General features: G+C 45.0%; 1 protein-coding gene across 5 annotated transcripts; it reads right to left on the bottom strand.

The window, feature by feature from the left end:
• Nucleotides 1-540: 540 nt before the first annotated feature.
• ACCS (1-aminocyclopropane-1-carboxylate synthase homolog (inactive)) lies at nucleotides 541-23,472 on the bottom strand. Of its 5 annotated transcripts, none has more exons than XM_085550234.1 (16): nucleotides 23,120-23,472; nucleotides 22,054-22,422; nucleotides 11,253-11,860; nucleotides 10,142-10,201; nucleotides 7,809-7,879; nucleotides 7,243-7,312; nucleotides 6,138-6,204; nucleotides 5,688-5,785; nucleotides 5,072-5,149; nucleotides 4,062-4,162; nucleotides 3,706-3,795; nucleotides 2,863-2,908; nucleotides 2,586-2,727; nucleotides 1,879-2,021; nucleotides 1,342-1,495; nucleotides 541-1,121 (listed from the first exon to the last, which is right to left on the bottom strand). In XM_085550234.1, exons 3-16 carry the CDS (start codon nucleotides 11,841-11,843, stop codon nucleotides 874-876), a joined length of 1,959 nt encoding a protein of 652 aa, XP_085406360.1. In that variant the 5' UTR covers nucleotides 11,844-11,860; nucleotides 22,054-22,422; nucleotides 23,120-23,472; the 3' UTR covers nucleotides 541-873. The 5 variants fall into 5 exon arrangements, 3 of the variants coding, with proteins under 3 accessions (XP_085406360.1, XP_015720038.1, XP_015720039.1); XM_015864552.3 differs by lacking the exons at nucleotides 22,054-22,422; nucleotides 23,120-23,472 and adding exons at nucleotides 9,273-9,284; nucleotides 13,011-14,176; XM_015864553.3 differs by lacking the exons at nucleotides 22,054-22,422; nucleotides 23,120-23,472 and adding an exon at nucleotides 13,011-14,176.
• Nucleotides 23,473-23,896: the final 424 nt, after the last annotated feature.

The raw sequence follows: 23,896 nt of genomic DNA, 5'->3' as shown, positions 1-23,896 counted from the left end.
GTAGTGTCCTGTGAGTAATCTCACAACTAACTAGAAGGGATGGACCCCAGCAGTAGGGAGGCTGCAGAGAGAATATCGCCTTTCCATCACCTCTCCACTCCTAGTTCTTTTGTGGACATAGTAGGCTAAGAAGCCAATGGGCACTTTTTATTTATACAAAGTGAAGGACAAAAACAAAAACAGGCATTTTACCAGCCAAGGGGGTTAGACACTGATCCAAGAGTAGAATGGAAACCAACTCAAAATGAAAAAGCTTTACAGAACTCAAACTAAATCACCATGTTCTAAGAGCCTCACCCAGGGAGACGGGTTGGTACACGAGCTTATTTACCCCTTACTGAGGCTACCTTAGAATTGACATTTTATCTCCCAAAAGCATCTCTTTGTGAAAACAGTCATATTCTGGCACTGAAATAATTGATTCCGAGTATCAGTAAGGAAAAGGGAAACCTTACACATTTTAACAATCTCAAACCCCACCTTCCCAGAAAGAGTGAAATGAGAAGTATATAAAAAAAGACACCACAACACCACAGGACCTTATAAGAGAGTTAAGAGCATATTCATTAGAAATGAAATACAAAATAAAATGATGCAGCAGGTGAATAAAGCCCCCCACCATTCCCTACCCTCTCCCCAATCCAAGGAAATCACCTATATAATACAAATCAGAGACATCAAGTGGGGTAGAGGAGGGATTTTACAAAGTGATTTTCTTGCTGTACAGAAAATATATTATTTGCTGAAAGTCAATGCTGAGCTCTTAGGGGCCCAGGACCATTCATTTAATGCTCAAGAACATGCCTAAAGGTACACTGGCCCCTGTTGCTTCCTCATGAGTTTGTTGAACACACTGTAGATCTCTGGCTTTCTCTACGCAAGCTGTTCTGCTGCATTTTTCTGTAGCCAATCAGATGAACGCATCTGCTGCTGCAGGAGGCCAATGAGGTCACTGAGATTGGAACTACCAGCACAGGAAGATTCCTGGTGGCGGGATACAAAAATGACTTCATCTGTGCTATCTGCTTTGCCATCCTGATCTGACTGACAAGGCTGCTGCTTTTCCTCAGACAGTATCTCCCGCTCTTGTTCTTCCAAAACCTTGCGGATCCGCTGCATACCTGCAGTTGTAAAAGGAAGGGAAACATTAGTGGATGAACCTAAGTAAGACACAACAATCTCCAAATCCCTGTCAGATCCAGAAAAATTTGGAGCATTGAAGTAAGAAAAAATGAAAAGACAAGAGGATAATAATTATAAGGTAGTTCAGGACTAAGGAGAGGAGGAAATGGTGCAGCAGATTCTCTAGTGGAAGGAAAAACAAAAGAAAGCATCACTCACCCAGCTGTAGTCGGTTGGTCTTGTCAGCAAAGATGATGCGGAACCATCCAGGTTCACTGCACTCAAAGGCTTTGCCACACGACAGGAGGACCTTATTATCAAGAAAACGCCTCCAGAGCAGCATCTCCTCTTCAAATGTTCCTGTCCTAAGGTACTGGGAGAGTCACCAGAAGGGCCAGAGGTTAGTCACATATAGGCTAACTCACAGAGACCCTCATGAATATGTGATTCCTATGAGGTCTGCAAAGGCCAGGGGAGCCACCTTTTACCTCTGAAACACAGCAGTTGTGATATAAAGGAAGAAATGGGAAGGAAAGTAGCTTGAGAGCAGTAAGATTCCTGCAAGGAGGGAAATGCACAGGCAAAAAAAAGGAAAAGCATGCACAGAAATACCAGGCCACCCATTCCTCTGCTTATCAGACAACCGATGAGACTTTAACAAAAAGCTTATCACAGTATTGAACTTTCCCCTGGACAAAGCTGCACCATGTAGCTGCCCTCAACCCAGGAGGAGCCTCCTTTCCTAACACTACCAACCTTCCGGAAATCAATCCAGACAAAGAAGCCTGCATTGCGGTTGAGAAAAGGAACCCCAAGTGTCTTCAGCTCATCCGTCACATATGTATGGGCAGCTTTCAGGCGGGCATGGTTGGCCCTCAGGTACACCTGGTTGATCCATTCTAGCCAGAAGATTAAAAAAAAAGAATCAATCACAAAGTGACTAGGAATAAAACTCATAAATTGACTAAGGTTTCCAAAACAGCCACAATGCCATTTTACATTTAGTCCTTCCACAACTCCTTTTCTGTTTCCTCAAAAAGCAGAAATGGGGACAAGAATTATGTAGCAGTTTCATGCACATACACATCTCCTTTACCACTCTGCTGTGCTCATGGATCTTACAGCTGGAGTGCTAGCACTGCAAGACCAGGATAAAGCTAGAAGTCCCCTTCCATTTCCCTTTTCATACAAGGTTGCGATCCCTGCTCTGTACAACACTTGCTGCATTTACACATATAGTTATCACACTTCTTCAGAGCTGCTCCTCCACGTCTGCTGATGAAGAACTCTGCAGTGTTCCTCTGTTGTTGCTGTCAGCCACAGCTTACAGAGGCAGCTTCAGGATAATGGACAGAAGCTGACCACACAAATAAGAGACCACTGGGGAAATTAAAGGGACAGAATCCCCTCAAGTACCAAGATAACAGGATGGCATGAGGATCCTACATTAGCTGTTGACTCACCTCTGTCCCTAAGTAGCTGTGCAACTTTGTGCTGGACTGGTCCACAAACCCCGTGGAAATAACACAAAGAAGCCACTGCATTAGCAACATCCTGGTTCTCTGTATACAAAGTACCAAAACGAATCCCAGAGACGGCAAAATCCTGCAGAAGACACAGAGAGACTACTGTTTTGAACAGGAAGGATGGGCTCCTACTAACACTGCTTTGTTCCTTCAAACTCGAGGAGACTGAGGATAGCAGTAAGGAAGCCGCAGCACAGCAGCAACTGGCACTCACCTTGGTTATTCCCCACATCACATGAGTCCTCTGTGGATCAGGCAATCTGTATGTAGAAGGATGCAGATGGGCAATTAGTGTCATAGGTGCTTAAGTTTTGGATCACCAGTGCAGTGTTGCAAAAATAGAGAGGCAGCATTACACAGTGGCAGCACAGCATAGATCACTGCTCAAGCAGGGAAAATCCAAATCTGACCGGCCTTTAGAAGCAAGGAACTCCCAGGAACAAATTTTAGACACAATTTTTAAGTATTTCAGATGTAAGCATTTCAGATACTCACACTAAGTGCTGTATTTTATGTGCAGATTTCCTGCATGTACTAAGTTTGCAAATGTAATACTAAAAATAGATACATTTTCTAAAAATTTAAAGTAATTTTCTTTCTTTCAAACCACAACTCTTTGTAGAAGGAGATTCACAGTTGTAGAATATCCTGAGTTGGAAGGGACCCATAAGAACCATCATCAATACCTAATAAAACCCATTCTCAAACCTCTAACAACATTGTGATCAGTCACTACTGTACAAAAAAAGAGAATGTAAACAGCAACAGAAGGTCTTTACAGCCAACAACAGAAGTAAGAGAAAGAGGTAAAGAATGCTGAGGTGGGAAAGAAAAAGCCTCACTTCCAAGGAATGAAACATCCATTTCCAACTTTCTGGGGACTATCACAAGCACATATGAAAGCACACACTAAAAAAAGCTAAAATAAAAAGCCCACAATATAAGGCAGATTCAGAATTTGCTAGCTCATGACTTAACTTCCAGTCACAAGTTCTCAGCAAGGCATCATGTTGAATTGTCACTGGAAGATGGCCAGGGAAGTAGGAGCTGATTTTACCTGTCCATGCCTAGGACACTGTGAAATGTGGCTGATTCGTCAAAAACTGACAGCATGTAGATCTCATCTACTATCACATGCAATTCGTGTCTGCAAAAGGACAAAATGGAAATTAGAAAAGAATGCTGCTTCTGGCTGAGAAACAAAGAGAAATTCAGAACCCTGCAAAGGCCACCTTTATACAACAAATTCTGCAGCACAGTCTATTTTTTCACAACTCAGAAGGTCTGTTATATTGAACTATGTATATTGAACTGACTAAGAAGATATTCACAGATAAATTAAGGCACAGTAGACCACCAAGCTCTAAAAGTTGTATCTGCCTCTGGATATCTCAGTCTTCCAAACTTGCATACCTTTTAGCAAATTCCAGGTAGTCCCGTAGCTCTGACAAGGAGTAGATGTCCCCAAGGGGATTCTGGGGATTCAGAAGAATTAAGGCCCTTACAGTTACTCCCTGCAGAACACAAACAACACGATAGTAAGAGAGCATTCATCATGGGAAAACTTTCAGTTTCTCCAAGGAGCAGTGAGCATGATGCAAGACTCAGCCTCTACTATGATATTTCACCTCAAAAGTCAGATTTGTATGAGAAAACCTTTAGCCACAAATGACATTTTTATAATGATGGCACTTGCAAAGTGAACTGAGGAAAATGTCACAGAATGAATCAATGAGTTTGAAAATGGTGAGTCTGCAATGATTGCTGCTCATTTATAAGATGCCTTCGCACATTCTCAGCATAAGAGAGAACTTTCTCTGATCTGTATCAATATTGTTAAGTTGCAGGTTACTGAAGACTGCCCATTAATAAGGCAAGAAAAATAGCAGTTTGAGGTACATGGATGTGAATTGCTCATATTTAGAGCACAAGTGGCTGGAGATGTCAGCTGCTAATGATGTAAAGATCAAGCTAAACATATGCTGGGTTTAGGATAATCTCAAAAATTACAGACTAAATACTAAGACAGGTGGTACACATCTGTATTTACCTTCTAGATTTGCCTCTCACTCCCTCCTGCAATTCACCCTGTTCTTAGTGGATGCATTTGCACTACTTAGAGCAGTACATTTTGGGTAACTCAGCTGGCACTACTGAAGGAAAAGCCTTGAAAAGACCCTACATTTTAGTGCATGCCCAGGTATGCATGATACAGTAAGATTCCTCCTGGAATTGCAGTTGAATGTTCTACCACAAGAGCAGGCAGGATCTGCAAGCAGACTGACCTCAGGCTGTCTATAAGGACCCTGAGAATGCCAGATGCTAGATTTTGAAAATGTCTTGCTCTTCAGTTCACATCTGGGACCAGCCATCTCAAACATACTGTAGCTTTGACCCATAATGAGAAGCTCATCTATACTCACCTCTGCCAGGGCATCCTGCAAGGCCTTTTCCAGTTTGTCCACAGTAAGCTGAAAAGGCCGAGTGCTTGTTCCAGTAATCTGAAACACACCACAAAGATAAAATTAATATGGCCAAATTATTTCAACAAACTGCCTCGTGCCATTCCTCACAAAACAAAATAAAAATCCAACAATAATGGCTAGCATCCATCCTCTTCCCCTTTTATATTACAAAGAGAAAAAAATACATAACATCAAAGAAATTTTCACCATAGACTGGCCACATGCAGAGAATTCTCTGGTTATCCTTAATGACTAAAGCCACGATAGCCATGTGTTCTTACATCTCTGGGACAGACCATCTCCTATAGAACAATACACATGCCTGACTCCAAAATGGCTATTTTTCTCCACCAGGTGCCATATTTACAGGGAGCATGACATAAGAAAAGGACAAGACCAGAAACTAGACTAATGGTCTTGGAAGTTTCTTGGAAACAATGTGTCCAATTTCATAGCTATAAATGAAATCACAGGCTGCTGCATAGCCTTGTTCTGAGTCCCCAAAGCTTGTTTCTTTCCTGAGCCAATTGTTTTTTAACTGCAGAGCTCGGTATTCCCTTTCCTCAACTCCTACCTTGCTGTCTAAATAGGCGTACACCAGCTTGACGTTGCCATACAGGAAGACGCTCTGGGTGATACCACCATAAAAGGGAGTAGCAATCAGAACAGCCTCTAAAACCAAGACAACAAAACTTGTTAGCAACAGATTGCTGTCCTTCCTTCTCCTCTAATGGACTTCAGTTGAGCATGAAAGCTTTTTTACAGTTATGCACTTTGGAAATATTGTAATGTTACTACTCTTTTCTCTACTTTCTTTCTGTATCAATTCTATAAACCTTCTGCAAGAACTGGGACACTGTACACCCATCCTCAGTATCCCAGGTAAGCATAAGCAGTATAGTGCTAATTCCCCACTATTTCACCTTCACAAAACGGTATTAAAACTATGTAACACGTTATTTCCAAGCAACAATAACAACAACAAAAAAAACATATTAATGATATTTTCCAGCAATCTGCTTACCCCCTGGGTCACAAAGGACTGTAGCTAATGCAGAAAACAAAGAGCCACAACCATTCAGAATAATCACCTAGAGAAGAAAAAGAGAGGCTAGTGATAAATACATCCATAGAAACACCACTACAAAATGTCTGACAAAACCAACAAAATACATTTCCCTCCCTAATCCTTTAGCATGGATGTTCCCAGAACTTTCCTGCTGACATCTTACTTCCACCAGAAACAACATTAACCCTGGACTTTGTTTCACGATCCTTTCTCCAGTTGCCTTTTTATTATGCTTTATCTTCTCTTTGTGACAACAGCAGCTCCTACCTCCTCCCAAATTTGTGCAATAGCATAAACAGAAGCATAGAGAAGCAAGTTTGTCTCTCGTTTCTAGAAGACTGATGCACAGAGGCCCCGAGAGTTTCAATCCAAGCATCAAGTAGAATCTGCTGCCTTGGAGAGGCAATGATCAGCAAACTGATTGGTGATGACTTCAGTTTATGTGGAGCAGTAGTTTCTGCTGAGTTACTGCAGCCCAAAGAGCAGCAATAGTACTGGCTCCTGCTGCCTCTCCCACCCAGCAAAAGCAGGACTCATGCGTGCACTGAGCCTGGCCTGCACCCCTCCCAAATCAGCAAGTCCTACAAAGACTCAGGTGTTGATACCTTCCTTATAACACCATCACAAGGTCTGAAAATGTCTGTTCTTGCCAGGTAAAACTGCCATTGGCTCAGTGACAGATTTTGTCCTGTGGTGTAACAGCAAAATAGAATGAAATTAAACCCATCAGAAACAACGGGCACTCTTTGTCAAGGCTGAGGGACACAAGACCAGTAGGACCCAGAGCTGAACAAGGAAATAAAAACACAAAGCCTCACTGGGAGCAATGGAATGAGGATCTGGCAATAGAAGTAAAGAATAAGGCAAATACACAGTAGAACTGAAATGTTTTGGCTGACGTGTGCATTAAAAGCGACTAAAATGGCTATGATTCAATCTCATTTACATGATAAAAGGCTGTCATTATACAAAATCATTTGTTTAAAAAAATAAGATGAAATTGTTTGATAACAAATGGCAATACATTAGAATAGACACCAATGGAAAGTGGGTTACCCACATTTTCTGCCTTAAGAGGTGCAGGGGCCTTGCAGTAATAGGTCAAAAATCGAGCCACTTCCTCCCGTAAACTGAGAAAGACACAAAAGCAAATATTGATTCAGCTTATTCTCCAAGAGGCTGGGCTTCCCCAGGTCCACATCTCAGGAAAATAAAGCCAGGGCACAGTAAAGTTTGATGCAGACAGCCCATGCCACAGATGTGACTGCTATACATGGCAAAGGCATCATGAACAATGGCTATGGCTGCAAGACAATTCTGAAGAGCATTAAAGAGAACTGAAGGATTAAAGTCCTCCATGTTAACAGGGCTTCAAGGAACTTTCTGGAGTTAGCTCATCTGTTAATGTTTAGAAAATTAGCATCTTCTCTTACATAAAATGATTTTAAACTGGATTTTCAAAGGACTTTTCAGTTGGATGACCAATCACTGTTTTGAAAATAAATTATGATTTTCTGACCTAGAAGAAGTTTTAGCTACTGTGTAAGAGAAGTGATTTGTACTCATTCATTCTGTTTTCAGACAGGTACTCAAACAGAGAAGAGTTACAGAAACGAGAGGACTTACAACATGTGTCCCTTCCAGTCAGGATACTGAAGCAGCAGTGGCTCCATGAGGTTCATATCGGTTTGTGTCAACTGTGAGCAACAGGAAGACACATTAAAAGCACAGTCACCAATTTCAGAAACAGAGAGATACAGAATCTGTGGGCAGGCACAATTCTGCATAGACATGCACACACAGGACTTCAGCAGCCTTAAAACTGGACTAAGAAAGCCACTGACCATCAGAATTAAGGCAGCTCGGAGGGACAGCGCACAACAAGCTGATCAGTGATAACTTCCACTTATAGGAAGTGGGGGCTTCTACCAAATTATTGCAGCCAAAACTTCTCTGCACAGAGATCTACAAAAAGGATGCCAAATAGTTTATTCTGCTCTTAAAGTCAGAATCACCTGAGCTGCGTGAAAACTTTACAGCCCCTTTTTATGTTTATGTTTAGATAAAGAATACATGTTGCTTTTATCTAAACATTTCCAGGACTGTAATATTCAGGGTTTCACATAATCCAGTTCTATGAAGTTGCAAGGGAAAGTGCAGTCACGATCAGGGAAAAGAGGACATTTTATGTGAACAAAAAGGGAGCAAACGAATGTTACGTACAATGTACCTTGCAAATATTTGATAACAACTAAGACTATGAGTTAATACTAAAAGAACAAGACACGTGAGTGGTGGTGCAAAGAGAGAAGGATATTTAACATGCAGTGAGAAAGTCTACCAAGTTATAACAAATCCACAGCATTCCGTATCAATGCTTAATAACTTGCGCCAAGCTCTAGAGTTCAAAGACACTGTCCTCATCCCATTCCATGCAGAACTGCAACCTAACATATGAGATTAAAGTTCCTTTATTCACCTGCAGTTGTTCTTGATGCCTGTGTAGCACAGAACTACATCTCCTTAGACCTCTCTCCTAAACTTATCTAGGTAACACAACACAGAACCTATCAGCAGACTTGGCCAAAAATGGTGCAGTAATGAAAAGGAGAACCCATAAGGATAACTAAGGGCTAAGAAACCAGATGGGACAACCAAAATGAAGATTATCTGAGATCTCATACCAACAGAATGTTAGCCAATTTAAGAGCCAGAAGTTGAAGACATAAATCCAATAGGCTGTTTTTCTCAGTGGAAACTGAGTACTCACTGTCCCCAACAGCAACATATTATTTGTTCCTACAATCCCAGCTGATGCTGCACTCAGTGAACCCTTTCTGTAACTCTGGGCTGCAATGAAGAAGCTGGAAGCAGTAACTTCTTGCCACATGCATGACAGCTCATCACACTACAGCTCATTTCCACAACAAGACTAATGAAAACGTGACTTGCTGCTGTCTCCTTCTGCACTACTTGCTACAGACACTGTGTTAGTTTGGGGAAAGGATGGTGAAGGAAGGAAGGCACAACCTACACAGCCCATAGGGCACCTTCTGAGCACACAGCCACCAGGCAGCAGCTCTGCCTTACCTGTTCCTTTAGCTGGAAGGCCAAGCGATGGGGTAGCATCCCCGAGTCAGTGGTGTGGGAGGAAGGAATAAAAGGAACATTTTGAGGGTGGGAATTGGTGGAATGGGAGTAACAGTGAGTTTCAAACTGCAGAGACCGACTGTCAGACACTGGGCTACCTTTCCCCACACAAGCAGCTGCAGTCAGGAAATGAGCCAGCCTTCCCACCCTGGGGGCTGAATCTGAGCTATAATTTTAATGAAAAATCAAGAAACACTCCTCTAAGGCACAGCTCTGTTGTTCACTTTTGCCTCTTTTTGTTTAATGAGTTATGTCATTTGTTTCATGGGGCTGAACAAAGCATCCAACTAGCAGCTGTCCCAGTATGATTTCAAGAGATTTCATGAGATGTCACATTCAGTGCTGCCATCCTCTTAAACTTTAGATAAGTTCAGAAGTGGGTGCTCAAACTGTGTAGCTTCACAATGGACAGAGTCAACTTCCTCTGTCCCAGACTGTGAAGATTCTTGAGATTAAAGAGTCTGAAGTAGTTCTGAAACCTCCGTATGAAATAGAATACAGTCAGTAAGAGAAAATGAAATGCATCTTATCTTCATTTAAGTACTGAGTCTTAAGTATCTCAATGAGCCAAGTACACTCCTAGAGGGAAACACAAAGAAAGGGAATAGAAAACTCCCTGTTCCTGTCCTCCTGGAAAAATAACATCAATAAGTGTACTAATAGCTGGATTCAGAAGTGGCTCTCAACAGTAAGAAATTCATGAGGAAAAACTTTACCAGAGAAACCCCAACAGCAGCAATAACTCTAGGAAAAACACTGAGGAGGAACCACATATTATATCTGGTATTTCTCCAAGGAACAGGACTTACCCGTTTAGACATCAGGTCACAGCAGAGCTTATTCTCACTGGTGCCAAAATTAATTATGCCCTAGAAAAAGAAACAGTGTATCATTTGTGGACACACACACAAAATCAACACGAATGTACATCACTTTAGCTATCATTCCACTGAATTGCCCCCAGAAAGCTTACCAAGGAAAAGTCACAGCACAGTTCACATATAACTAGAGAGGTATATATGCAGGTGTGCGTTCACAGACATATCTCAGGCACTCAGGCTTTTAGGCAATAAGCTTTTTGCAAATGGATAAGTACTAACAGATACAGTTCATTCCTCTTTATAGAACATTTAACTTATTCTTGAATCACTGTGCATCTAACTGCAAATACACATGAAACAGTTCTGAGAAAACTGAGGTTTATGCTTCAGCAGTTTAAAGAAATGTTTCTGAAACATTTCTTCATCTAAATTCAGTCGTTTATCAGTCCTTCTGTTCCACTCCACTCATTCTTTCAAATGCCACATAGCACACAGTCATGGAGAGTGCTTAAAACATCAAGTTTTCCCCTCTGGAGAGGCAATTCTGCAGCTGTAGGGCTTGGGTCTGGCCCTGACTATTTAACATGGTGTTGAGTGCTAAAGAACTCCGGTCTACCAGCACATTCTCAACACTGGAAGAAGTTAGATAAATAAATTAAAAACACACATAAAATGGAGTCTAAACAATTGGTGGTGGATGGCACTACTAAAGGTCAAGTCCAAATTTAGGTATTTATCTACTTTTCACGTTGTTAGTAGAAGTTAGCAAAAGAGCTAGCAGTTTGTGCCTCATAACACATCTCTTATCAAACAATTTCTGTGCTTCTGGATCTTAATCTAGTTTGCACTGCCCTGTACCATGACTGCAGTTTGCAAAACATCTGGACATTTTCAAGTCGTTCAGGATCAGAATTGTGGATCTACTTAAAAGTAATCCCCAGATAAATCATTATTTCCATTCACTATATTTGTTACTCATTCAGTACCAAACATCAACACTCAGCCTCTGCGCCACCAGGGGGTGTGTGAGGAGCTCCGTACCGAACAGCAGAGCTATAACAGGCAGAAAAAAGTCCCGAGCGTTAGTTAAGAGACTCACGTTGGGGTTTGTGTCTTCATCATACTTGTCAGCGTGGTACGCTTTGTACCCCTCCTCATCGGAGCCCCGGAACACGTTGGCCACGTTACCACGAGCAGAGAGGTATGGGCTACACCGGAACCCCTCCGGGGGGCAGAAACCGCACATGTTACCCCGGCTCCCAGCCAGCCCTCGGGCTCTCGGCCCCCGCTGGTTGTCTCCCACCCGGCCCATCAGTTCTGACAGCATTTGGCTGAAGTCCAGGCCTCGAGGCATGGCCAGTGAAGGGGATGCGCTGCCGTTGCTCTGCTTCAAGATGCTGAGCATCTGGGCAAAAACGTTGAACATGCGGAACTCGTGCTCCCGCTCCAGCTCGAAGCGCCGCTGCTCCAGCTGCATCCGCCTCTCCTCCACATCCAGGTCCCGCTGGAACCGCCTCTCCTCCATCTGCAGGAAACGCTCCTCCATGGCTCGCTGTGAAGTCAGGGTCTTCAGCAGGAGGTCGTCAAGCGGGTCCTTCACACGCTGGCCTTTCCGCTTCTTCCGCAGGCGGTGCAAAGCGGAGAAGCCGGGCCGAGGAACTGCGTTCTGCATGCGGGATGAATTGGCCATGCTGGGCTCACTGAAACCTGTGGTTGTGTGAAAGTGGGAAAAAATGAAACACAAGGCAAGATAAATGCTATGGATGTGCTTTGCTGCTTTCCACTACCTGACCTAGAATACACTACAGCAGGGTTTTTAGGGGAAAACAAAGCAAAACCAATCAAGCACATCTTGGAGTATGCGACTTTGTTTTCAGTCTTTGACTTCTCATTCCAGGCTCACTGCTGTGCTGCAAGCCACTGATCTGAATCTAACTTACCTTCTGAATTAACCTCAGTGATCATTACTGAGGTTACTTCGAGGATCCTGCCCTTGGCTACCCACACACTCAGCACAGTGAGGAGGACACAGCTCAGAATCACTTGGGTTGGAAGGGACCTTAAACATAATTTGGTTAAGATCACCACAGCTGTTCTTCCTGATCTCAAAAATGAATCTCACACTGACCATCACCTCTCTTCTTCCCAAGAAGGCTGTGCTCTTCCATCAGCCTATCCTAGACAGGTCGGAAATCTCCATGGTCTCTAGAGTCTATCTTTCTGTGCACCCACGCAATGGTCAACTGCACTCATCTCCTGTAAACAGATTGACTGTTTCTACCTGTTTCAGACTGTTTCTACCAGTGACTTCCAAACATGTCTTCTTTCCAAGTTCTAGGTAGCAGATTAATAAGCTAGGCAACAATTATCCCCAAGTATTCTCTGTTATTGAGCACCCTAAAAGATGAGATGTGGAAAGCATTCAAATAGAACACAAGGGAAGTTTCACCTGCAGGTTTACAGGTTGCAATGGAAGAAGAGGGTCTCCTGATACTATTGAGCATGAGGACTGCAAACAGCACCGGTCACATTCAGTCAGTACCAAAAAGCATGTAATTGCCTATCCCAGCTTAGAGTAGATGCTCCAGTCCTTTGGAGTTCACAAGCAGTATTTAGCCTAGAGCAGTAATTTCAGATTTTATTTACCTGTGCCAAGACGTGTCAGGAACTGCCAGAAGACAATTAATGCTGTTACCAACCTTCTACTTTAAAGCTTTTAGGGCATGAAAAACAAGGATTCAAATATCAGTGCAAAACAAAAAAACAAACCACAGGTGTCTATCACCAGAACAAAACCAGCTCCTTCTGGGAAACAAGGCAGCAAACCCTATGCTGGAATACAGAAGACTATCCCTACCTGAAGGTGAAACACTGGTTTCAATGGGAATTTCCACTCTGGAGATGGGAGAGTCATTCTGGGCCCTCTCCAGGAAGGCTCTCTCCATCTCATGCTCTTCAGGGCATCCCTGCTGGTAAGACACAGCTGCTGGGGGCTCTGGGGTCAGGCAGTGCTCATCAGAGTTCACCTCCTCGCATTTGATCTCCATCAGTTCAGGGTGCTGGGAGTGCCCAAAGGGCAGGGCAGGGGCAGTGAACTGGTGGTGGTAGCCCTCCACCACGCCGCCCGGCAGCACCTGTGTGGCCATCACACCGCCACCCATGGGCCCATAGGCCAGTGCAGGCCGGCTATTGAGCACTCGGTCCATCACGTCGTAAAACTTCCAGGTGCGGCCGCCCCGGGGGGCCTTACTGTTGTCCTTAATGCGCCGGTACTCCAGCTTCATCTTCTTGATCTTCTCACGGCACTGATCGCCTGTGCGGTGGATGCCCTTCTCGCGGAGCACCTCGGCGATGCGGTTGAAGACGTGCTGGTTGCGCAGGCAGCTCTCCAGCTCCAGCTGCACCGACTCGTCCGCCCACAGCTGGAGCAGCTCCACCACCTCGGGGTCCGACCAGTTACTGCCGCGCTCGTACTTCTTCCCCCGAAAATCCATCCCTCCCGGGGCTGCGGGCTCGCCCCTCCCCCCTGCTCCCGGCGCCCCGAGCCGAGCGGGGCCGTGCCGGGCTGTGCCAGGGGTTGCTGCCCGACCCCTCGGGGCTGCCCCCCGGCCAGAGGAGCCTCTCTCACCTCGTCCCTCACCGCCCCTGCCCGTCCCGGCCCTTCAGGGACTACGTACGGCCGCCGCCGCGCTTGGCACGGCTTAGCACGGCTCGGCACGGCTCGGCACGGCCCACCCGCTACAGCCGGGCGGAGCGAGCTAGTGGGGAGCCGGGCCGGCATGTTCACATCCGGGGTGACAGCACATGCGTGCAGCCTTATTCCGGGATAACTTTAGTCCGTGCCAGTCTCTCGCCGCGTTCCCGAGCCGCGCCGGGCTGAGCGCAGCGGCCCCGAACCTCTCCCCGATCCCCGCCGTCCTCCCTCAGCTCTGCCCGGCCCTGCCCTGCCGGTATAGAGGCTGTGCGGGGTCAGGCCGTGCCGAGCCGTGCCGTGCCAGAGCCGCTCCGCCCCGGGGAGGTGCCCGCTCCCCCAGCCCCGCCCGCCGCCCCGCCCTTGTGGCCCCGCCTGGCCGTGCCAGGCACGGCTCTGCTCGGCTCGTCCCCTCCGGGATAGCACGGAGCGGTCCCTTTTGCTTCTGAAAGAAACCCGACGGACATCGCATGGAGCAGCGGGGAGCTCCCAGAAGGAGCCGTGCTTGTGCCCTGGCTCCGGAACGAGCCGGGCCATCCGCGTTGGCGCACTACAGAGCACGGAGCGGCGCAGAGAACCCGCACGGCACCTGGCCGTGCTCCTGGGGCACGGGGTGCTGCTGCCGCTCCCCTCCGGGCCCTGCAGGGGGTGCTGCAGCCCCGCAGCGCGAAGCCCCGACGGGATCGCGGCGCCCCGACGGTGCCCACGGCTGCTGTCTATGCGGTGCTGTCCGGGGCTCCGCTCACTGCCTGCTGCGGCTGTTGGTGGGCAGAGAGATTCTGACCGAAACCGTGACAGTCACAGAGTATCCCTGAAATGAAGCACGTCGACCAAAACGAATGCTGGACCTGCGTTCTCCAAGGCAACCCTTCCTATTTTTTCACTAATTCTTCCATCTCTGCCGTGCAAACTTTTACAGCTGCCTTCCCCTAGCTTACTTATTGCGTCGGCAGCCAAAGCAGGGGTACCGTTAACGTGCTGCTACTAGGAGCCTATTTTAATAAGGAGCCTCAGTACGTGGCCATGAGAGAAGCCAAGGTTTGTGAGGATCTCTGTTCCCGACACACGCCTCGAGGCTGCCCATAGAGGGCAGTAGGAGAGCCTCCAGAAACCTTTGTAAAGCAGAGCTGGGCAAGGAGGGGAAGGGAAAGATAATCGCACCTTGATATCCCGAGAGTGACTTGGGGGGCTGGGGAGGAGAAGTTAATTTTGTAACCAATTAAACAGCACAGTGGAAAGCCGTGATGAAGAGAGAAGAAGAAAAGCAAAGATAATGGCTCTTACTGGAACATGAGCACTCCAAGCCACTTCCCTCTTGACACTGTTTATATTAGCCCATCGTGCATTTTTATTTGTTTGGGTTCTTTGCCTTTTGGCTGTTGCTTCTTCTCAGGCTGGATCTGGTCAGTACTGCAAGTTCTTTGCAAGGAGGCATGCAAATATTTTCTCCCTGTCCACAGCCAGAGAATGATGAGGCCAGGTCAGTGCCCAAAGACACAGCTGGGAGCCCTTCAGCTGCATGCAGGCCTCGAAGCCCACAGCTGTGGATCTCAGAAATCCCAGCTTGATATGATAAGTTGACTGCTTTTATCACAGAAAGTTGTGTTTTCTGACATGGTTATCTTTAATTCGTAAAGAGATACTAACACACTTGCAAATATCTTTGAGAATATGGTGAGAGCCTGCAGGGATGTGCATGTTTCTTTGCTCTGCAAAGTCATGACATGCTCATGCTAGAATTGCACCACTGAGGTAAATTCAAGAGTTAAAATTTCATAGGCAACCATGCAACAAAGCCCGGTCTCAGCCTTTCTCCCTCTCTTTGGCTGCTGCACTGTCACTCCATCACTCCACCTGCTGCAAGATTTTGCCCCTCCAACTTGTAAGTAATTCATATTCTGACAGGATCTGTCCCCGTTTGCCTTAAAAGAGAAAAATGAAAGGCAAGGAAAGGAGCCAACTAACTGGCCCTTATCTAGTGTTAAATATAGACACAGTGATCTTCCTTTTTGGTCTGGTAGAGAAAGCAGTTAGATATAAGCACGGGTGAGAATCCTCCTGTATTTTCATTTATAATACCAAGCAGTTTACATAGCTCATGTAGTTACTTCAGGCAGAAGCTGAAATTGGGATCATGTTTCCTGTAGCACGACCTGAGCAAGACCTGTTCATCCAGAGTCTTTCCTAACTGGGGGTCAGAAGTGCCAGCAGGGCTTTTGCAATTGCAGGGGAAATTAAGTATTTATGTACAGTGGGAAACCAAGTTCAAAACAGAGCCTTTCCCACACAGCCATAGTGCTGCCATGGGTGTCCTTGCTTTGCACATGGCTCAGAGCAGCTCAGCCCTATCCTGCTGCAGCCTTGCTGCACTGATGGTGGATCACTGTCCTCATCCTGACCTCCTTTTCTGCTCTGCCAGACCTGAGAATAATACACTGCTCTTATTTAAGAGTAGCTTTTTGTCAGAGACTGAGGCCACAAAACTTTTATCACTGTTTGCTCACAGAACAGAGAGCTATGGGCATAGCATGCATGTACCCATCTAGCTTAGCTGCACTTGGTTTCTTCCTGATCTAGGTGCAGTCCTCAAAAGAGAATATTTCCCTCACATGTTGTCAGTTCTGGCTACATTTCTTTCCTTTTCCTTTTAAGCTTTTCTTAGTGGCCAGACAGTGAGAGCTGCAGACCTTTCTGTTCTCCTTCCACCTTCTCCACATCTTGTGCAACAGCTTCAGTGATGTTGCCCTTAAGAACTCGGCAATTGCTCTTTCGGACATAATCTATCCTCCTATCAGGACACTCAGGAAGCAGCCTGAGTTACAGTGAGACAGCGTGGTCCTGCTGACCTCCATTACATCAGCTGTACGATGTGTTGGTGCCTCATCCAACTTAGTCATGTTTTTCCAAACTTGGTGTGGAAATTCCGATCTTTATAAAGGTAAACTTTTCAAGGAAGTTTGGATAAATCACTGCTGAGTGGCTGTGCAAAGAACTGAGTGACAGGAAGGCTTCTGAGATGCCTGAAGTCAATTTCTAAGTAAGCATGAAGTTTTTGCCAACTTAACATTTCAGTTCAAATAACCACACTGAATTGATTGCTTTCTGGAAAGAAGACATGACCAGAAGTTAGAATAGTATCATTATCTGCTACCATTAAGTAGATATTTGTCAGTGCTGCTAGAAGTCTATGTTCCCTTCAGAGTAGTGCGTGAACCAAAAAAACCCAACTGGTTGTAAAAAGAAACACAGAACTGCACAGGACAGAATACAGTTCTCTCAAGACAGCAAATCCTCCCACTTTTCCACGTGGACACAAAACCTGAAATCCTGAAGACAGCTGCCCCCAGGCACTTAAACTGCAGCAGATGAGAGGATCCTGTTGTCCTGACAGACATGCAACCTGTCGTTACTGTTTGGCAAGTAAAATAAGGCTGAAGTCATCAATAAACACATGCTGTCTTTGTTTCCAAAACAGCTGCAAAGCTTCTTCTCTCATCATAGAACATTATCTCCTGCCTCTGTTCTTTGCCTGGCATGGACCTGCAGTGGTGCAGCCCAGACCACTGCAAAGCCAGATTATCAGCAGCTTGAGGCTGGAAGAGGAACCTTTTGGCCCGAAGGACTGTCTGGTTTTTGCAGCTATGCTGTCTAAGTTCTCTGATGTGCTCTCTCGTTATTTACTTCCCTACCTTTAGCAGTGCTATTGTGACACAGTTCCTGGAAGACATAAGCATTTCATATCTCCAGTTTAAAACTCCCCAGTCTCCCTAAGCAGCCTTCTAAGTATACTCACTAAGAGAAAGGTTTCCTAATGCCTAACCTGCATGTCCTACACCACAGCACAAAGTGTAAGAGAGATTTCTTGTCCTACCACCAACCAAAAAAAAGGTCTTCATCCTTTTGCAGCAAGTGAAGAGGTTAGCATGCAGTTTTCTCAGCAGACTCAAAAAAAAATGCAGAGATAATCCTCTCTAGACATCTGATTATTTTTGTTTTTCTTCTCTAAGCTCTCCTATAAACCAATCTGGAGCTTGAGGAATATGTGGTTGTCACAGTCAGGCATAATAATCCTGGCAGAGTGACATTGGTACTAGACAGAGAAAAGAAGCTTTTTCAGAGACTGCACTCACGTCTGTCCTAGGATAACATTTATCTTTGAACAGAGAAGTACATTCGTACTGTGACCCATTAAGACCACTAAAACTAAAAACCTTCCTACCTGCTCTCCTACAAGCTGTTCTCTATCTTGCATTTCTTCAGTGGATTATGTATTTCTGTGTGGTGCCTGTCCATATCAATTCCTTTTCTGTTTGGTCTCCCAGTTTCTAAAGATCACTTTCACTTCTGATCCTGTTCCCCATGTGTCTGTGTGCCTCCTGGAATGGCACTGTCATCAGGCTTGATAAGTATCTCTGTTGCACCTACAAAGCCATTAACAGCACTGACCGCCCTGGGAGGGTCCCTTGCAGCCCCCTCATTGCTCCCCTCCCATCTGATGCAAAACCCTAAAGACTTTCCTGCAAATAGGCTTTTCTTTGGGGCTGTGCATCTGTATTCCACCAGTTTCATCCAGAGGGCATGTATGTAGCTGGTTTACAAATATCATGGAAATAATGGTGAATAGCCTTACTGTAGTGGGAATATAGGATGTCTCCTTTTTCTCCCCTGGTTGGTTACTCTGTCAGGAGAAGGGGGAAAAAAAGAGAAAAAAAAAAAAAAAAAAGAAAAAAAAAAAAAAAAGAAGAAGAAGAACAAGAAGAAAGAAAAGCAGCAAAGAAAAAGGGCAGTCTGCTCTGGTAGGATTTCTTCTTGACAGTCCTGTACGCCTGCAACTTATCACCTTGTTATCTTCAAGACTCATGCACGGATTGTTTGTTCCACTTTTTCCAGGAACTGGGATGACTTTAGTTAAGTTCCTTTCACCTCTTTTTCTCTTTTCTTCAAAGACAGTTATTCTGTGTATCCTTTTCCTACGTTTTGGAATCTCACTCATTTCCCATAATGTCTTAGCTATAAATCCTAACACTTATGCTGATGTCTCATCCAGTTAGTTCCCCAAACCCTGGACTTCATCAGGTTCAGTGAATATGAAGTATCTCAGCAAGCTCCAGACTGTCAGAGATTGTTCTCCCCAGTGCTGCTCCTGAGTCAACCCATTCCTCAAAGCAGAACCACCACCATGCAACACTGGGTCTGACCTCATTACCTTTTCCAGACACCACTGTTCCTTCACACTCCTGCTGCAGAAGCAGCACACACTGATTAGCAAGCAAAGACACTGCATTGCAGTGGTGCAGATCCACATAGGAGGTTTTCACAAAGTTGTGTTGGTCTGGAACTGGTTTAATGCAACGGGCAGCACCTGCACCCCAGTACACAGTATGTTCTCCCCCAGCAGGCAGATTATAGTGAGCTGACTAACAGTCATCCCACTGCACCGGTACAGTTCCAAAGAGAAGGAAAAAGTGACTCAAAAGTGTAGCTGCTGCTCATCCCAGTACTGACTTCTACTTGGAAATGCTTCATGAGTCCTTATGACCATAACCCAACAACACAGCTGTGCAGCTGGTTCCCAATTTACTACTATAAGGAAGAGAGGCATGGGGCAATTCAGTCACTTTCCAACAGTGAAAAAGGACATGCACAAAGAAATGCCAGCAGATGATGCTGGCTGATTTGACCAAATTCCCTGCCCCAACTACAGCAGCACCAGTTAAGAAGACCTGGGCTACCCCAGAAATGAGCCAGATCTGTTGTCTAAACCCAACTTTATTAATATTTCTCAACAACTGGAGCTCCAAAGCAAGTCTCCTAGAAAAGGGGAGATCAGGGTGAATGTAAATATTTGCTAATTTGTTCTCTAAAGCAAGGCAAAATATTTCCCAAACCTTACAGCTGAAGGGAAACACAGCTAGAGAAAAATTCTGCTCTTACCTGTGGACTTAACCAGCAAAAATAGGCTGTCAGTCAGTCAATCAGTTGGATGCCCTCCTAGGATCCTAGGCACAGCTCCTGTTGTATCTCTGGCAAAAAGGCTGAGGAAATGCTCTTTTTCATAGCTGTTTACTCTGTCAGGTGTGCTCATTAGACCTGGATTGCATCAAGGAGCTCCCAGAAAAGCATGTGGGAGAATCACACCCCCCTCCCAGGCTTTTCCCAACCAGAGGGCATGTCCTTGTGCCCTCAGCTAGGGTCATGTGCCTTACCCTATTAAAGAGCAGTATGTGCACTACTTATCAATAAACGGGCATAGGCTTCCTGGGGTGAAGGGAACACTTAGAAATTACAGCTATTGCTAGAAATTTCTGAAAATGATTCCTCTTGGGTTGACAGGGGTTTTATTGCATTAAGTAAGAGGACAGAGTTTGTGTTGCAGCTTTTGGCAAACCTTTCCTTTAAGAACTCCATTTCAGTTACAGCTGCGCTGTGTTCAGTCATTTTAGCTGGATGGTGTTTACTGAGCTGTTCTCAAGCAGTGATTCATTCTGAAGAACTTCAGCAAAGTTCTAAAAACATTTAAGAAAACATTTCTAGATTTTCAAGTGAATGGCAGCTGGAGCCACCCTCTGGTCCAGACATCAACAGCAATCAGACACCAGTATCCGGGGGAACTCCAGCACACACTCTGCTTGCCACCCCAACACTCAGATTTGCAGAGTTGAGGTTTCTGTAGAGATCACCTCCTAACCTGAGACTGCCCCAAGCAAATTACTATTACAGAGGTTGAAGCAATGCTTGAGGCCCTGTTTTCCAGTGCAAGTTGAGGCCTCTTTGCAGAGACTCTCAAGCCTGCTGAAAGCCAGTCCCCACTGCTGATGTTCTGACACTGTTATTTCAGTGCAGTATGTGGTGGCAAAAGAATCTGTTCTGTTTTTATAAGTGATTTTTAAAAATAGTTTTCCTGTGTAGTGTTAGAGAGTCAGAGTCCTCATGCCCCACATACACCCAGGGGAGGTGTGCAATGCTCAGAAGCAAATGGAACTTTCCCCTGTCATTTTGCTGCTCAGCTTGGTATGGGTGAGTGACTGCAAGAGATGAAAGAACATTTTCAGTCTCCGTTTCAGTCCTCAGTGCATCTGGTAAGGCTACCAAGAGGCTTTGTGCCTCAGGAGTTGCACAGTGGGCACAGAGCAGAGGTCAGCTCCACTCAAATTCCCTGTCTGGGCCACCAGAATGTGGCCAGAGTCACCACCAAATTCGCTGGCCCAGGAGAGGGAAGAGAGAACTCGTGTTAAGAGGTGAGTTGAGCGGCCTCAACATGGGGCAGGTGTCTTTAGCTAAGCCTGTCCTTGCAGCCTCCATCCTTTCTAAATCAGGAACAGATGGGAGAGAGAAAACAGTCTGACGCACGCTCATATCAAAGACTTGCAAACAAAAGCCTTACATCACATTTCCACCTTCACAGCCTTTGGTCAGTCCTGTGCACATCAGGAGTATACTCCCCACCCTTAAGAGACCTTGCCTTAATGTAACTCACATCTGAGTTGCCCTTAAAAGATCCCTTGCTGGCTAGACATAGTTCACTTCCATTCACACCATAATCTGTGGTTTTGAGTGCATTGCAACAGACTGAGAAATATAATTAACAACAGGGTAATTACACACACAGACCTTCCCTTTGAAATGTGTATGTTATCACCATCCTGCTTTCCTCTTTTTTCCCATGCTTCAGCTTGACTGGAACTGCTTTAGTTCAGAAGGGAGCAAGATTACAGTAACTTTTATGAAAGAAATTAATTACATTTCAAGCCAGCTATTTAGAAATGATGAATACCACACAGAAAAACCATTAAGACTATTTCTGGGCCAGAGGTCATGACTGAAACAGGCTGTTTGTCCCACAAGGAAACCTGGCTTTTTCCCATTGGAAGCAAAAAGTATTTTGGCAAGCAGAGGCAGCATACATGGAAGTGTGTCCTGCCTGTGCCCACACTCCTTCAGTCTGATGGATGGGATTTTACTAACTCAGCCTCCATGAAATTCCGTAAAGTTCACTGCTTTACAACATGAGAAATCGGAGTATGATTATATTCAGAGAGACAACAGTGTTTTTCATGCCAGCTCTCCTCCCTGATATACTCTGAAGCTCTTTGCAGACAGACGGACACATCTTTCAGGAAGCATCAGAATCTGTTTAAGCTAACAACAATCTGCTTTGATTGACAGTAGCCAGTTATAGACCACTCCACACCCCATCTGCATCACCAACCTTTGAAGCAGGTGTCTTTGCTGAAGGAACATCAGTAGTTGCAAGGCACCCAGGAGGCAGAAAGGCACCCAGGAGGCAGTGTCGTTTCTTGCTTACATGTCTTTAGAGGGCACTGGGGTGGCAAACCTCCCGTCATGCTGGAATCTCCTCCCAGCCATGCTGGTTTTTGCTCCAAGCCACTGGGGAAGAGTGAGAGATCCTTGCAGTTTCCCTCCCGAAGTAAGGTCCAAGCCACGTGGCTGTCCCACATGGAGAACACACCAGATGCTCCCCGAGTGATGCTGGGGAAAAAGCACAGGTGATCCGCTGAGTACACAGTCAAGGTCTAGCCTCTGGTCCAAAACCAATTGTAGTTATTTACGGAACAATCTGTGAGAAGAGAGGAGAGAACCAAGTTTTACCTATAGCTTTTTGTAGATTTTTATCACCTCCAGTATTAAAAATGAAAGCTGTAGATATCAACACACACAAAAATATGTCATTCCCTGAGATCTGGGTATCGTTCAGTCTGATTCATAAAACCAGAATTTAAAACCACCCTGTTTTCCACCAAAGATTTTATTGTTAGTATTAATGAGTTAGCAGATGTTTAGAAACAGCCATCCTCACCCCCCACTTTTCCAGAAGACTTGCTTTAAATCTCCAAGATTTTTGAGAAATAATAATAAAGTTGGGTATTTTACTCAGGATATCAGTGATTTTAGACTTACTCCATTTCTAGCTTCATGTTACAAAATAAAACCCCACCAAAACTAGGAAGGCATTACCATAAATGTAAGTTAACAGACCCTGATATATCTATGGAACGAGGGCATTAAGAAGAGTGGCAACAATCTCAAGGTTGATAGAAAAATCCAGACTTAGGTCCACTCAGAACAGGCCTGCTTCCTTTCCTGCTTGTATTCAGTCAGGTTGCTGTCTTCAGTCTTGTTCTGTCCCTCTTTCTCATCCACTGGGAATACATGTTTGTGTATCAACAGCCTTTAGAGGCTTACCCAAACCTCTGGGAACTTTTTCAGAGTGGTCTGGGGTTAGAAATGAGTTGAGTAGGATGGTGGTACCTTACCTGCTATGAGCCTCAACTGAGACAATATGTTGATGACAGCAGTTGATAGTTTAAGTATAGGCCTTTCTCAGCGTGCACCAAGAGCACACAAAATAAGTTCATCTCATTCTGTTCTGAGGGATGCTTTGAGCTTTTTGGTGACGCAGCTTCATTGCTTTCTTCTAAATATTTAGCTGTGCAAGCTCATGCTGTTCAGCTCCGGAACGTCTCAAGATGGAAGAGGGAAATAAGCCTGTCTGGAACTGAGCCCAACGTTTCTCTGGCAAATGTACATCAAATAAAACAAAAGGTTTACAGATGTAAATTAAGAGATGATAGATCAGAGGGGAGGAGGAATGGGGAACCCAAATCTCTCTTTTGCTGTGTCCAGCTTCAACTCAAACAAAAATACTAGAGTGGGAAAAAGAGAAAACGATACACAGACAAGAATGTGAAGAAGCTCTGTGTTCCAGCACAATCTTAAACTTGCCAGGAAGTCAACTGAGAACGAGTGGGTAACAGTGTTGTGTTACCTTTTATGGGAAATCTTCCATTTGTAGGAGTCCTCTTAGCTTCTGCGTAGGCCGTGTCTACCCAGTCATTCCCCCAACATTGGCTGATTCTGGATTCACAGATCCTGTCTACAACCAACCGCAGTGAATAAGGGTAATTTTACGTCTCACAAAACACTGGAGAAGAAACCTAAGACAGGACTACAGAGAAAAAACTCAGATTTATTTTAAGAATAAAATTATCTGCTTTAAACCAGCATGCTTAAGACAAGTGGAAAATGACAGA

This window comes from Coturnix japonica, chromosome 5 (assembly GCF_054131305.1).
Source record: "Coturnix japonica strain WE chromosome 5, WE-NBRP24, whole genome shotgun sequence".
NCBI classification, from domain to species: domain Eukaryota; kingdom Metazoa; phylum Chordata; class Aves; order Galliformes; family Phasianidae; genus Coturnix; species Coturnix japonica.
This window is presented reverse-complemented; position numbering and strand designations above follow the sequence as displayed.